The sequence below is a fragment of the Pimephales promelas genome, chromosome 16 (assembly GCF_988280905.1).
Source record: "Pimephales promelas chromosome 16, fPimPro1.hap1.1, whole genome shotgun sequence".
NCBI classification, from domain to species: Eukaryota; Metazoa; Chordata; class Actinopteri; order Cypriniformes; family Leuciscidae; genus Pimephales; species Pimephales promelas.
The window spans coordinates 32,172,513-32,188,618 of NC_142784.1; the positions used below are offsets into that span (position 1 = coordinate 32,172,513).

A 16,106-nucleotide genomic window follows, 5' to 3' on the forward strand; every position below is an offset into this window, starting at 1 on the left:
TGTATCTTTGAAACTGTCTAAACCAGCGTTTATGGGGTAAAGCGGGTGGGTGAAGTCAGCGTGATGCAGAGATGTTCTAAGTTAATTTGTGAATTAGTATTGTAAAAGCCAGTGCATAACTTGTGTTTTATGATTGCACGACCAATTAGAAGAGTGACAAGCATATTGAGAAACGGGAGGAATTTCTACACGAAGTTCAGAGACTGTTTGTGTGCTACTGCTAATGCTAGCTTGGAGCTCGTTCATTACAAGTGAAGGACATTTTCTACTCAAACTTTAACTAGAAATTCTAGTTAAAGTTTGAGTGCCTAAAACATTTTGAGGGGCGTACCTGCAGTGTTCGACCTGAAGATGGAGTTTGGAGCAACTTTCTCTCGTGAGTTTGCTGGAGGCGTGTGGAAGAGAAAGAAAACAACGGAGTTCGTGTTGAAATGTTGTTCGGATGCTGAGCCTGTTCGGGTGATTATTGGGGTAAAGACAGAAAGATTAACTCAATATTTTATTTTGTTTGCTCGGCATTGAGTTTTGGGCCACTTTGACACAAGCACCGCATCAGGCCTGTTGCGATAGTTTAGTTTATAATCATTTTGATGACAGTTGTGGTGCCAAGGTCCTCCCCTTGAAAGGAAGTGTGTCACCGGTCGCGGGAGCGCGCTCGCATTCAACAGAAGTTGCGTCTTTGTTTTGACCCATGTAAATGAAACTGTAACTCGTGAATTTTTTAAGTTATCGTTTTATTGTTGTTTTATCGACAAGGTTTAGCAAAGACAGCAATCGCGTGTCCCATATATCAAAAACAAATTATTTTATTCTTCTGTAGGCTAACGATCGAACTTCAGGCACTGAATTGATCAATTCTCACGAGAATGTCTCAAGCTACTGTAAAACCAAGACGACCCTATCGTTTCTCAAGTAATCCTGTGGGCGTCAGTATCACACAGTGATCACAGTTCACACCTGCAGTGAAGCCCCTCCCACAACAATTCACCAATAAACACTGGGAATATTCCCATCATCCTACAAGAGAAGGACAAACTCCAGGAGTAGCAGCTGAAATCTGTGTGACTGTTAAAGATGGAGTTTATTAAAGAGGAGATTGAAGACACGACTGATCCAGAACCATCCAGAATAAAACATGAAGATACTGAGGAACAAACAGGTTGGTGTCCATTCTTGATTCTTCATTGTTGATGCTGAGAAACGTTAAGGCAACAAAGCTTCAGTTTAACAGATCTTTACTTAGAAAAACAAATGAGCAAAATAATTATAACGACAGAGAAAATACAACTCTACAATTATAATCTATTATGACTGTATTAACAAGGCATTGACAAAACTAACCTTTGGGACGTTAAAGATCTGATACCCGATACTCATAAAAATACCTGATCTCTTGTTTTCTGCTATTAATCAGCGGTCGGTTGAATTTTCAAATGTACTCTTTATGAACTTCAACTGATCCTAAAATGTTTATTTTAGACCAGATGGGAGTGAAAGAGCAAAGACACAAACTAAATGAAGCTGAGGAGGAACATTGCAACATCAAAACTCAAAAAAAGAGTTTTCCATTAAACGAAACCTGTGAACAGCACCAGAAAACACATAATAAAGTGAGAGATCATGTGTGTCGTGACTGTGGGAAGAGATTTACTAGAGCTGGACATCTGAAACAGCACCAGAGGATTCATACTGGAGAAAAACCTTACAAGTGCTCATACTGTGACAAGAGTTTCAATCAGTCTGGAGCCCTGAAAAGACACAAGCGAGTTCACACTGGAGAGAAGCCGTACGACTGCACTCAGTGTGGGAAAAGTTTCAAAACTAACACTGATCTCAAGTGTCATCTGCGCATTCACACTGGAGAAAATCCATATAACTGTGATCAGTGTGGTAAAGATTTTACTTTATCAACAAATCTAAAAAAACACAAGATGATTCACACAAACGAGAGGCCTTATGAATGTTCATTTTGTGGAGAGACTTTTTCACGACCGGATCATTGTAAACGACACCAGAAAACACACACCGGTGAGAAAGATCATGTGTGTTGTGACTGTGGGAAGAGCTTTACTAGATCTAGTTATCTGAAACAGCACCAAAGAATTCATACTGGAGAAAAACCTTACAAGTGCTCATACTGTGACAAGAGTTTCACTCAGTCTGCAAACCTGATAGCACACGAGCGAGTTCACACTGGAGAAAAACCCTTCAAGTGTTCATATTGTGAGAAGAGTTTCTCTCTGGCTGGATCCCTGAAATCACACGAGAGAGTTCACACTGGAGAGGAGCCGTACTACTGTACTGAGTGTGAAAAGGGTTTTAGACGATCAAATTGCCTTCTCAGGCACATGAGGAAATATCATAAATGGTCACAATGAGCAACAGTTCATTTTCTTGTCAAATAAGTATTCCAGTAAATGGTGAGATGAACATAAATATAGTTTTGCACTCAAAAGCACAATGTTGTGTATAGTTTAACTTCGTGAATTTGGTGAAATGCTTAGAAAAGAGAGTGGTGATTAAAGCTTTTTTTTTATAGTGTTAATAATTATTTGTATCTTTCCCACATGGTAATCGCAAAATCTGCTTGAATAAGACACATTCATGTAATTGACTTATTTAACGATTTTTACTAGATGCTGTAAAATGTTGAACAATTAAAAACATGAAAAATAAAGTTGATTGTTTTCTTGATTTAGAATCGGATTCGTTTTAAATGCCGTCAAAGCTGCTGCAGTAAGTTGCAAATATGTACAAATATTTACAAGAGAAGCATGACAACATTCACTGGTGTGTAATTTGATTTGTATCATGAAAGTTAAATGACAAAACATGTATAATCTCTTGTTTGATTATATATTTAATTTACACACAACTTTTATTTAAATATAAAAATGGCTGACATTTGTGATGTAGAATTATTACAATTAGTTTAAATGCAGGAGGGTCACCGGCTGTTTGGCTAAAAGTAAATATATTGTTAGATGCCAATCATAAGAGCTGTGAAAATATGACAAACACACTTCATAAGCTTGTTCAGCAGTTATCATTCACATTTTGACTGTATCGAATGACAGAACTAGCCTTTGGCTCATCAAGAAGCAGAAATGTAATAAACAGATCTGTTATGAAATCATGGTTGAATTTTCACATTTATCCTCTTGAAACTGAGTCTAACTTAATGTTTATCTCAAACCTGATGGATCAAAGGTGATGATTCGATTCTGTAGTTTGTTTCAGCCTGTTGACACCAATACAACGATCTTTAATGTGCCAATTTACAGAAGATCTCAGACATCACCATAATGAATGAGCTGAAAACAGGGAACTTTTGGAGACAAAGAGGTTTTTCAGCTGCTCAGTTTAACATGATGGCCCTGTACTTTTTAAATGCAGATTGGATAAAAACACAGTGATCACAGTTCACACCTGCAGTGAAGCCCCTCCCACAACAATTCACCAATAAATACTGGGAATATTCCCATCATCCTACAAGAGAAGGACAAACTCCAGGAGTAGCAGCTGAAATCTGTGTGACTGTTAAAGATGGAGTTTATTAAAGAGGAGATTGAAGACATGACTGATCCAGAACCATCCAGAATAAAACATGAAGATACTGAGGAACAAACAGGTTGGTGTCCATTCTTGATTCTTCATTGTTGACTATTGAGAAATGTTAAGGTAACAAAGCTTCAGTTTAACAGATCTTTACTTAGAAAAAAATGAGCAAAATAATTATAATGACAGAGAAAATACAACTCTACAACCTTAATCTATTTGATTGTATTAACAAGGCATTGACAAAACTAACCTTAGGCACATTAAAGATCTGATACCTGATACTCATAAATATACCTGATCTCTTGTTTTCTGCTATTTATCAGCGTTCGGTTGAATTTTCAAATTTACTCTTTATTAACTTCAACTGATCCTAATATGTTTATTTTAGACCAGATGGGAGTGAAAGAGCAAAGACACAAACTAAATGAAGCTGAGGAGAAACATTGCAACATTGAAACTCAAAAAAAGAGTTTTCCATTAAACGAAACCTGTGAACGGCACCAGAAAACACATAATAAAGTGAGAGATCATGTGTGTTGTTACTGTGGGAAGAGATTTGCGACAGCTGAACATCTGAAACTGCACCACAGGATTCATACTGGAGAAAAACCTTACAAGTGCTCATACTGTGACAAGAGATTCACTCAGTCTGGATCCCTGAAAAGACACAAGCGAGTTCACACTGAGAAGCCGTACGACTGCACTCAGTGTGAGAAGAGTTTCAGAAGTAAAACTGATCTCAAGTATCATCTGCGCGTTCACACTGGAGAAAGTCTATTTAACTGTGATCAGTGTGGTAAAGATTTTACTTCATCAGCAAATCTAAAAAAACACCAGAGTGTTCACACAAACGAGAGGCCTTATGAATGTTCATTTTGTGCAAAGACTTTTTCACGACTGGAACATTGTAACGAACACCAGAAAACACACACCGGTGAGAAAAATCACGTGTGCTGTGACTGTGGGAAGAGCTTTTTTAGATCTAGTCATCTGAAACAGCACCAAAGAATTCATACTGGAGAAAAACCTTACAAGTGCTCATACTGTGACAAGAGTTTCCCTCAGTCTGCAAACCTGAAATATCACGAGCGAATTCACACTGGAGAGAAGCCGTACTACTGTACTGAGTGTGAGAAGGGTTTTAGACAATCATCTGACTTTCTCAGGCACATGAGAAAATATCATAAATGGTCACAATGTCATTTTCATGTCAAATAAGTATTCATGGTGTGAGATGAACAAAATATAGTTTTGCACCCAAAAGCACAGTGTCATCTAGTTTAACTTTGTGAATTTGGTGAAATGCTTAGAAAAGAGAGTGGTGATTAAAGCTTTTTTTTTATATATATATATATAGTGTTAATAATTATTAGTATCTTTCCCACATGGTAATAATCACAAAATCTGCTTGAATAAGACACATTCATGTAATTGACTTATTTAACGATTTTTACTAGATGCTGTAAAATGTTGAACAATTAAAAACATGAAAAATAAAGTTGATTGTTTTCTTGATTTAGAATCGGATTCGTTTTAAATGCAGTCAAAGCTGCTGCAGTAAGTTGCAAATATGTACAAATATTTACAAGAGGAACATGACAACATTCACTGGTGTGTAATTTGATTTGTATCATGAAAGTTAAATGACAAAACATGTATAATCTCTTGTTTGATTATATATTTAACTTACACACAGCTTTTATTTAAATATTAAGACACGTTTTATGGCTGACATTTGTGATGAAGAATTATTTCAATTAGTTTAAATGAACACGGATCATTGCTGTTTGGATAGTTAATATATTGTTAAATGCCAATCATAAGAGCTGTGAATATATGAAATAAATTGTTCAGCAGTTATTGTTCACATTTTGACTGTATCGAATGACAGAACTAACCTTTTGCTCATAAAAGCAGAAATGTAATAAACAGATCTGTTATGAAATCATGGTTTGATTTTCACATTTATCCTCTTAAAACTGATTCTAACTTAATGTTTATCTCAAACCTGATGGATCAAAGGTGATGATTCGATGCTGTAGTTTGTTTCAGCCTGTTGACACCAATATAATGATCTTAATGTGCCAATTTACAGAAGATCTCAGACATCACCATAATGAATGAGCTGAAAACAGGGAACTTTTGGAGACAAAGAGGTTTTTCAGCTGCTCAGTTGAACATGATGGCCCTGTACTTTTTAAATGCAGATTGGATAAAAACACAGTGATCACAGTTCACACCTGCAGTGAAGCCCCTCCCACAACAATTCACCAATAAATACTGGGAATATTCCCATCATCCTACAAGAGAAGGACAAACTCCAGGAGTATCAGCTGAAATCTGTGTGACTGTTAAAGATGGAGTTTATTAAAGAGGAGATTGAAGACATGAGTGATCCAGAACCATCCAGAATAAAACATGAAGATACTGAGGAACAAACAGGTTGGTGTCCATTCTTGATTCTTCATTGTTGATGCTTTGATAGATGTGAATTAATAAGCAGTATGTGGATGTTAAATAATGAATAAATACATCTGAATGATCATAACCTGTATAGCAGTTGTCAAACATATTTGAATTACTTTAACAAGTGAATGATAGAACAACAAGTGGAAGATCTGATCTATGTTGCTTTCTGCTATTAATTTATTGATGGAGAAAAAAGTATGTCAAGTTGTTCCAAATCTGTATACATTTATTTTTTTCTGCTGAATTCAAAGATATTTGGAAGAAAGTTTGTTGCCAATAGATCTCACCCCCAATTGACTAACATAGTCATTTTGTAATGGGTGGCGAGATCTACTTGGTTACAAACATTCTTCCAAATATATTTGAGTTCAGCAGAACAAAAGAAATGTATACAGGTTTGGAACAACTCGAGGGTGAGTAAATGACAACAGAATTTTAATTTTCAAGATGAACCATCCCATTAAATCAGGATTTACTTGAACTGATTCTAACTGTATTTCTGTGTGTTTTAGACCAGGCGAGAGTGAAAGAGCAAAGACAAGAACTGAATGAAGTGGAGGAGGAACATCGTAACTTCACAATTCATAGAACAAAAGCCAAAAAGACGCACACCTGCACTCAGTGTGGAAAGATTTTCACACATAAAGGAAACTTTAACAAACACATGAGAATTCACACTGGAGAGAAACCGTATACATGCACTCACTGTGGAAAGAGATTCAGTGATAAATCAGGTCTCCGTCAGCATCTGCTCATTCACTCTGGAGAAAAAACATTTAACTGTGATCAGTGTGGTAAAGAGTTTAATGTCTCAACAAATCTAAAACGACACTTGAAAGTTCATTCAGATGAGAAGCCTTATGTGTGTTCTCTCTGTGGAAAGAGCTTTTCTCGGCTGTTCTGTTTTAAACTGCACCAGAAAACACACAATGCAGTGAGAGATTATTTGTGCTTTGAGTGCGACAAGAGCTTTACTACATCTCATGATCTGAAACGGCACCAGAGGATTCATTCTGGAGAAAAACCTTACAAGTGCTCATATTGTGACAAGAGTTTCACTTGGTCTGGAAACCGGAAAACACACGAGCGAGTTCATACTGGAGAGAAGCCGTACGCCTGTCCTCAGTGTGAGAAGAGTTTCACAAACTCAAGTCATCTAGTGAAACATATTAGAAAGCATTTTTCTGTGTCACAGTGAGCAAATGTTTTATGAGATTCACATAAATAAAAATGTTGTTAGTTGACTAATAAACAATGTTGCTGTGAAATGCCACAAGATTACTGTTTTATATTTTGAAGAACAAGCAAATGATTTAATTAGTTGATTGAACGCTTACTCAAAGAAATACCTAAATTAACCCTCTACTGCATGCATTTTGATGGCACATGGAAAAAAAATATTCCACATCATTTCTTGGCTCATTTAGGAACATTTTATTGATTTATTGAAAAATTTCCCTCCCCTGACCCCCCCACACCAAAATATTTTTTTTGTTGCCCAAGGGCAACGTTGCGCAACAATGGTAAAGAATCACAGAGAAAATTGTCATTATACAACTCTTAGAGAGCAATACAAAAATCAATTTTTTTTCTCCAAAAATGTCAAGAAATAATTTAAGTAAAAAGGGAAAAACACTTGAAACTCATCAATCTATTTGATTTGATAGAGACATATGTTTGCATCATGTAGTGCGTCGTCATGCATCATGTACTTTATGTATCCTAATCATCCCCATATAAACTGTATTGCCAAAAGTGTTGGGACACCCCTTCAAATCATTGAATTCAGATGTTCCAATCACTTCCATGGCCACAGTTCTGTAAAATAAAGCAGCTACTGTAGGCATGCAGACGATTCAACAAACATCTGTGAAAGAATGGGTCACTCTGGAATTCAGCATGGTACTGTGGTCGGCTGCCACCTATGAAATTTCCTCACTACTAAATGTTCCACGGTCACTGTTAGTGGTATTATAACAAAATGGAAGCACTTTGGGAACAACAGCAACCCAGAGCGGGGTTAGCGCATGCTGAGGTGCACAGAAGTCGCCAACTTTCTCCAGTGTCAATAGCTACAGACCTCCAAACTTCATGTGGCCTTTAGATTAGCTGAACACCAGTGCGTAGAAAGCATCATGGAATGGGTTTCCATGGCCGAGCACTTGCATCCAAGCCTTACATCAACAAGTGCAATGCAAACCGTTGGGTGCAGTGGTATAAAGCACGCCGCCACTGGACTCTAGAGCAGTGGAGACGGGTTCTCTAAGTGATAAATCACGCGTCTCTATCTGGCGATCTCATGGACGAGTCTGGGTTTGGCGGTTGCCAGGAGAACGGTTCTTGCCTGACTGCATTGTGACAAGTGTAAAGTTTTGTGGAGGGGGGATTATGGTGCGGGGTTGTTTTTTCAGGGGTTGAGTTTGGCCCCTTAGCTCCAATGAAAGCAACTCCTAATGCTTCAGCATACCAAGACATTTTGGACAATGTCATGCTCCCAACTTTGTGGGAACAGTGTCACTTTGGTGACTTTGGGTGTTCCTTTGTACCCAGGAACCCTGCATCTTTCCTTCGTGTAACACATTATTTGCCATTGTAAAATATTGTTCAAAACCTCCGTGAAAAGTACCCCTTATCGCACAACGTTGCCTTGAGGCAACAAAAAGAAAAACTGAATTTGTGAACATGCAAAATAAAAAAAACATAATAAAACCTGCCAGAAGGCTTTTCTACACCTTCATACAGACACACATATTTTTTATATACAGTTAATGTCATTTTAAAGAAGATCACTAAAGCACATAATCTTGCTTTCAACTCACAACATGTGCTCCTGTGACCATGTGCCAGAAAAGGACTTCCCACCTTCAAATGGTGCTTGATGGTGACTCCCAAACCTTATTGGACTGTTCTTTGATACTTTTTCAAACTTTCTAATTGGTTGCAATCATTTAAAGAAAAATTTACTGAATATAGGGCTTAAGAAAACTTTCTGTTGCCTGAGGGCAACGCTATGCTGTAGAGGGTTAAGAATAAAATAACTTTTTCAATAAATTAAGCAATTTCTTCAATTTAAAGGGTTAGTTCATCCCAAAATTAAAATTCTGTCAGTAATCACTCACCCTCATGTTGTTCCAGCCCCGTAAGACTTTCGTTCATGTTCGGATCACAAATTAAGATATTTTTGTTTAAATCCGAGAACTGGATCACTCCTCCATTGGGATCGAAACTGGCTGGCCCAAAAGTTATGAAAAACATTGTTAAAATAGTCCGAGTGACTACAGTGGCTCAATCTTAAGTTTATCAAGCGATGAGAATACTACCCCCCAAAAAAAAAAAAAAAAAAAAAAAAAACGAAAAAACACTTTATTCAACTATGTATTTCCTTCTCTATTGGCCTCGAGATTTCACATATTGAAACTGCGCAACGGTTCTGTGTTGTACGTCACATGCAGGCTCACTATTGGCCGAGGCTGGTCATGTGTGTGATGTGTGTGACAAACAACCTAGAAGTTTTGCACGTTTCACTACGTGAAATCTCAAGGCCAACCGAGAAGGAAATTAATAGTTTTAGGTCAGATAAATATTATTTAGTGTAAATAGTTGGAAGTGTGCAGTAGGTTTTATGGGTCTGTGGGTTCTGTGTCTGCCTACATATTGATAGGATAGCATCTTGCAGTTGATGGAGATTTGTGGGATGAACATCCAGGGCACGAAGCTCCCGTTCCACCACATCCCAAAGATGCTCTATTGGGTTGGGATCTGGTGACTGCCTTGGCTTTTGGCTTGCTTAGTTTGGGACATTTAATATTCAACAATATTATTGATCTGTGTTGTATTTTTTTATGTTATCACTGTGAAGCTGCTTTGATTCAATCTGTATTGTAAAAATCGCTATATACAGTAAATAAAGGTGACTTGACTTGACTGTGGGGGCCATTTTAGTACAGTCAACGCATTGTCATGTTCAAGAAACCAATTTGAAATGATTCGAGCTTTGACATGGTGAATTATCCTGCTGGAAGTAGCCATCAGAGGATGGGGACATGGTGGTTATACACGGTCAGAAGCAATGCTCAGGTAGGTCATGGCATTTAAATGATGCCCAATTGGCACTAAGGGGCCTAAAGTGTGCCAAGAAAACATCCCCCACACCATTACACCACCACCAGCAGCTGCACAGTGGGAACAAGGCATGATGGGTCCATGTTCTCGTTCTGTTTACGCCTGTACCATCTGAATGTCTCAACAGAAATCGAGACTCATCAGACCAGGCGACATTTATCCAGTCTTCAACTGTCCAGTTTTGGTGAGCTCTTGTAAATTGTTGCCTCTTTGTCCTCTTTGTAGTGGAGATGAGTGGTACCCGGTGGGGTCTTCTGCTGTCGTAGCCCATCCGCCTCAAGGTTGTGTGTGTTGTGTCTTCTTCACAAGTGCTTTGCTGCATACCTCGGTTGTAACGAGTGGTTATTTCAGTCAAAGTTGCTCTTCTATCAGCTTGAATCAGTCGGCCCATTCTCCTCTGACCTCTCGCCCACAGGACTGCCATCGCATACTGGAGGTTTTTTCCTTTTCACACCATTCTTTGTAAACCCTAGAAATGGTTGTGTGTGAAAATCCCAGTAACTGAGCAGATTGTGAAATTCTCAGACACCAACAACCATGCCACGCTCAAAATCGCTGAAATCACCTTTCTTTCCCATTCTGACATTCAGTTTGGAGTCCAGGAGATTGTCTTGACCAGGACCACAAACCTAAATCTATTGAATTTACATTTACATTAAAAGGAGGTTAAGTGTCTTGCTCAGGGACACATTGGTGTCTCACTATGGATTTGAACCCTGGTCTCTCGCACCAGAGGCATGTGCCTCATCCACTGCGCCATCACCACCCGGTGAAGGGGTGCCATGTGATTGGTTGATTAGAGAATTGCATTAATGAGAAATTGAACAGGTGTTCTTAATAGTCCTTTAGGTGAGTGTATATTGTTAGGTACCAATCATAAGAGCTGTAAAAAAACAAGCAAATAATCCAGGAATATATTATATAAATGCATTCAGATCATAATCTTGTACAGCAGTTGTCATTCACATTATGATTATTAACAAGAGGATGACAAAACTAACTTTTGGTACATCAAAAATATCATATTTGATAGACAGATCTAACTTCCCTGCTGAAAAATCCAGCTAAAACCAGCCTAGGCTGGTTGGCTGGTCTTAGCTGGTTTAAGCTGGAAGTAGCTGGTTTTAGTTGGTCACCCAGCCTGGCTTAGCTGGTCAAGCTGGTCTCTCAGCCTGGCTACCAACTTGACCAGCTAAGACCAGCCTGACCAGCTGAAAAAGTGTTCAAAACCCCTCTAAAACCAGCCTGATAAACCAACTAACCAGGCTGGGAGACCAGCCAAAACCAGCCAACCAGCCTTGGCTGGTTTTAGCTGGATTTTTCAGCAGGGTTGTTTTCTATTTATTAAATCAGGGTTCACTTAAAGATTCACATTTATCCTCCTTGAGCTCATTCTAAACATTTAATATGTTTTAATCTTCCAGACCAAAGACAAGAACTGAAGATAAAGGTGATGATTCTGTAGTTTGTTTCAACCAATACAATCATCTTAATGTGCCAATTTACAGAATATCTCAGACATCACCATAATGAATGAGCTGAAAACAGAGAACTTTTGGAGGTCAGCTTCAGCAGCTCAGTTTAATGGTGACTCTGTACTTTTTAAAAGCAGATTGGATAAAAACACAGTGATCACAGTTCACACCTGCAGTGAAGCCCCTCCCACAACAATTCACCAATAAATACTGGGAATATTCCCATCATCCTACAAGAGAAGGACAAACTCCAGGAGTAGCAGCTGAAATCTGTGTGACTGTTAAAGATGGAGTTTATTACAGAGGAGATTGAAGACATGACTGATCCAGAACCATCCAGAATAAAACATGAAGATAATGAGGAACAAATAGGTTGGTGTCCATTCTTGATTCTTCATTGTTGATACTTTGTTAGATGTGAATTAATAGGATTGATAGAGAAATACATCCAAATGATCATAACCTGTATAGCAGTTGTCAACAAGTGAATGACAGAACAACAATCGGGAGATCTGATCTCTGTTGCTTTCTGCTATTAACCCCTTAAGTGTCACCGTAAAACAGTAATATCCTATACATGGGGTGTCTCAGTTCCTGGAGGGCCACAGTCCTACAGAGTTTAGTTCCAACCCTGCTTCAACACACACACACACACTTGCCGTTTTCAAATGAGCCTGAAGGACTTGATTAGCTGATCAGGTGTGCCTAATTAGGGTTGAAGCTAAACTCTGCAGGGTTGTGGCCATTGACAAACTATATATAATTTGAAAGCATGCAAGCTGTAGTTTTCATATTTGGTGATTGATTGACAGAAGAGCCGTAAACTATCAATTTTCAAAAATAATATTTTCACACTCCTAAACCATATTGAGACCCTTATTTTGAAATAGTGATGGACATGAAAATTATTGAACAATGGTAGAACCTCAGTTTGTTTTCATGCCAAAAGTTCAGAAGATAACATCCATTCAATTATTTTTAGAAAAAAAAGGTCTGAAAATGTTTTGTGTATGAAGAAAAAAAAAGTGTGATGTGGCAGGGGAGCTATAAAGCACATGTGTGCTATTTTTATGTGATTATTAGAGGTTGAATTCATATCAACATATGCCAAACTTTTCTTACTACTTCTGAATGGGATGCCAACTTCATAAATTGTATAAAAATTGTGGAAATAATGGTTCAGATCACTCAAAACACAAATGGAAATGGAGACGCACTGATGTGGGCAGTAATGCAGTCTGGTTGTTGTCATCTAGTGAAAACGTTTGGTACTGCGCCCAAATAAAGTCTTAGAAACACAACTTGTTCAGAGTTTTTTGCTTTGATTTTCTTTCAATTTAAGAGTCCACCAGGTTTTTAAAAAATTATATTTTAGAATTATATTTTTTTCTGTTTCACTTTCTTAAGATTTCCATTACAGATGTTAACTTCATGCTGATTTGTACTCTGCTTTCACCAAGATAAGTACAAACTAAGATGTAGCTTTACAGTAACCTATGCTTCTCCACCCTTTTACGCTTCTTTCCATATGGTGATCAATTCTGTCCGGCGTTAACGGCTGCAGTGTACTTGGCCCGTCAGCACACACGACAGCTGCATTTACAATCTGGTCTCCCCAGTAGATCAGCACGACAACCGTCTGGATTGAGCTGAGTAGGGGACATCTCTAGGGTCAAAATGAATAATAAAGAGGAGTGTGAACTCACAAGTATGATGTCAGGCACTGTAATTTGCTCTGCCCCCCTTCCTGTTCACAGGAGTGATGAGATAGTTAGTAGACTGCCCTCACTTTATCGTTGGTTGTGGACATAGAATTCATAGATAATTGGAAAAGTTTGCGCTTGAAGAAGATTAAAGAAAATAGTCCAACGCCGTGGTACAACAAGCATTTTCGGGCTCTTGAGAGAATAACCAGAAATATGGAGCGCAAATGGAAGAAAACAAAACTAGAGGTATTTCGGGTTTCATGGAAAGAGAGCACGATTGCATACAGAGAGGCTTTAAAAGCTGCTAGCTCTGCATATTTTTATTTGCATATTTACTATTGGAAAAAAATAAACATAATCCTAGGTATTTATTTGAAACAGCGGCTAAACTAACGAAAAAGAAAGCTTCAAGCCCAGAAGTGTCCAAGCAACACTGACTTTATGAATTTCTTCACTTATAAGATTGATAATATCAGGGAAAAACTTTAATGCAACCGTCTATGACAGTATTGCATCAGGGAATGCATCGTAGACTCCCTAAGGAGAAATGTTATTCATTTGTTGCTATAGGACAGGAAGAATTGTGCAAAACTTGTATGTCAGACCCTATTCTGATCATCCAAATATCTTCTTTAAAACAAGATTAGTCTTACATCTATATTCCAAAGCATTCTTGAATTACAAGCATTTAAATTCAGGACATGTGCATTTTCATGTTTATTCAAAAAAGGGGGCGTGGCACTTAAGGGGTGATGGAGAAAAATGATGTCAAGTTGTTCCAAACCTGTATAAATTTCTTTTGTTCTGCTGAAGATATTTGGAAGAATGTTTTTTTTTTAACCAAGTAGATCTAGCCCCCAATTTTAAATGAAGTAATAAGTCAATTTTTTTTTTATCTTACAATGGTAGTCAATGGGTGGCGAGATCTACTTGGTTACCAACATTCTTCCAAATATCTTTGAGAACAGCAGAACAAAAGCGAAACAAAAATCATACATGTTTGGAACAACTTGAGGGTGAGTAAATAATGACAGCATTTTCACTAATCAGGATTTACTTGAACTGATTCTAACTGTATTTCTGTGTGTTTTAGACCAGGCGAGAGTGAAAGAGCAAAGACAAGAACTGAATGAAGTGAAGGAGGAACATCGTAACTTCACAATTCAAAGAAAAAAAGCCCGAAAGACACACACCTGCACTCAGTGTGGAAAGAGTTTCACACAGAAAGGACACCTTGAGAGACACATGAGGATTCACACTGGAGAGAAACCGTATCCATGCACTCAGTGTGAGAAGAGTTTCTCACATAAAGGAAGCCTTGACACACACATGAGAATTCACACTGGACAGAAACCGTACACATGCACTCAGTGTGGAAAGAGTTTCACACAGAAAGGACACCTTGATACACACATGAGAATTCACACAGGAGAAAAACCGTATACATGCACTCAGTGTGGAAAGAGTTTCAGAGATACATCAGGTCTCCGTCATCATCTGTTCATTCACTCTGGAGAAAAAACATTTAACTGTGATCAGTGTGGTAAAGACTTTATTTCATCATCACATCTAAAAGAACACCTGAATGTTCATTCAGATGAGAAGCCTTATGTGTGTTCTCTCTGTGGAAAGAGTTTTTCACGTCTTTCCAGTTTTAAACTGCACCAGAAAACACACAATGAAGTGAGAGATTATATGTGCTTTGACTGTGAGAAGAGCTTTACTACATCTAGTCAGCTGAAACTGCACCAAAGAATTCATACTGGAGAAAAACCTTTCAAGTGCTCATATTGTGACAAGAGTTTCACTCTGGCTGGATCCCTGAAAATACACGAGCGAGTTCATACTGGAGAGAAGCCGTACGCCTGCACTCAGTGTGAGAAGAGCTTCAAACATTCAAGTAGTCTAGCGAATCATGTTAGAAAGCATTCTTCTGTGTCACAGTGAGCAAATGAGATTCACATGACTAATAAACAGTGTTGCTGTGAATACCACAAGATTTGTGTTTTATATGTGAGAGAACAAAAAAAATTTATTTAATTATTTGAACGCTAATCAAAATAAATACCTAAATTAAAAGAGACTGGAAGCAAATGTAAGAAGGAAACAACAATTACAAGCAGTTATTTTTCAATAGCCTATATGAAGCAATTTAATATGGCTTTTTTCTCTTTTGTTACTTAAAACCGGTCATTTCATAAACAGGTTTATTTTTACAGGATTTTTCGCCACCAGGGGTCGCTAACCTCTTACAATTACAAAGGCGTATTATACTGATGACGTATCTTCCACATTAAACTGAATTATGGATCTTGTCGTCAAGCTGATGGATCTTTTATGGATGAGTGAATACATTGATGTTTTTTAACATGACTGTGGTGTGAAGCAGTGCGCGGACATGCAACACTCGCGTCTCTGTCAGGTCGAAAATAGTCGTCGACGTGGAGCTCTCGGCATCTCCAGAGATGTTGTCGATCTTCGTTTTTGCCCTCTTTTTGTCTCAAAGTCTGCTTACCATGGTCCATGTATGAACAAAATAACAACAGCGTGCACAACCCAGTTGTAAACGTCTGTCGCCATGGTTACTATCATAGTGTGAACACAAACCTGGCTTCACCACTTAAAGTCCCTGTAAAGTCAAAATTAAGTATGTGTTCTGAGTACAAGCAAGGAAGAGGCTTAGAGGTGGGCCACACAAATTTTGCTATCTAGAGACTCAATAGTAGCCTAGACCTCTTGTTTAACTATTTCGCGCTCTGTTACCGGTAGGCGT

The 16,106-nt window shown here is 38.1% G+C and overlaps 2 protein-coding genes across 5 annotated transcripts; both read left to right on the top strand.

The window, feature by feature from the left end:
• Nucleotides 1–310: 310 nt before the first annotated feature.
• Nucleotides 311–15,352, top strand: LOC120470691 (uncharacterized). Its single transcript, XM_089120808.1, has 4 exons — nt 311–1,159; nt 1,480–2,377; nt 14,243–14,349; nt 14,427–15,352. Exons 1-4 carry the CDS (start codon nt 1,075–1,077, stop codon nt 15,278–15,280), a joined length of 1,944 nt encoding a protein of 647 aa, XP_088976934.1. The 5' UTR covers nt 311–1,074; the 3' UTR covers nt 15,281–15,352.
• Nucleotides 3,278–7,228, top strand: LOC120470690 (uncharacterized). 4 transcript variants are annotated; one of them, XM_089120772.1, is made up of 4 exons: nt 3,278–3,631; nt 3,950–4,709; nt 6,144–6,151; nt 6,765–7,228. In XM_089120772.1, exons 1-4 carry the CDS (start codon nt 3,547–3,549, stop codon nt 7,226–7,228), a joined length of 1,317 nt encoding a protein of 438 aa, XP_088976898.1. In that variant the 5' UTR covers nt 3,278–3,546. The 4 variants fall into 4 exon arrangements, with proteins under 4 accessions (XP_088976898.1, XP_088976900.1, XP_088976899.1 ...); XM_089120774.1 differs by lacking the exon at nt 6,144–6,151 and having other exon boundaries at nt 3,950–4,731; nt 6,605–7,228; XM_089120773.1 differs by lacking the exons at nt 3,278–3,631; nt 6,144–6,151 and having other exon boundaries at nt 3,937–4,690; nt 6,543–7,228.
• Nucleotides 15,353–16,106: the final 754 nt, after the last annotated feature.

Coding starts and splice junctions, on each gene's coding strand:
- LOC120470691 (XM_089120808.1), top strand. CDS start 1,075: ATGGAGTTTATTAAAGAGGAGATTGAAGACACGACTGATCCAGAACCA. Junction 1,160..1,479: donor AGATACTGAGGAACAAACAG/GTTGGTGTCCAT, acceptor TGTTTATTTTAG/ACCAGATGGGAGTGAAAGAG. Junction 14,350..14,426: donor ATGTTTGGAACAACTTGAGG/GTGAGTAAATAA, acceptor TGTGTGTTTTAG/ACCAGGCGAGAGTGAAAGAG.
- LOC120470690 (XM_089120774.1), top strand. CDS start 3,547: ATGGAGTTTATTAAAGAGGAGATTGAAGACATGACTGATCCAGAACCA. Junction 3,632..3,949: donor AGATACTGAGGAACAAACAG/GTTGGTGTCCAT, acceptor TGTTTATTTTAG/ACCAGATGGGAGTGAAAGAG. Junction 4,732..6,604: donor CATCTGACTTTCTCAGGCAC/ATGAGAAAATAT, acceptor GAACATCGTAAC/TTCACAATTCATAGAACAAA.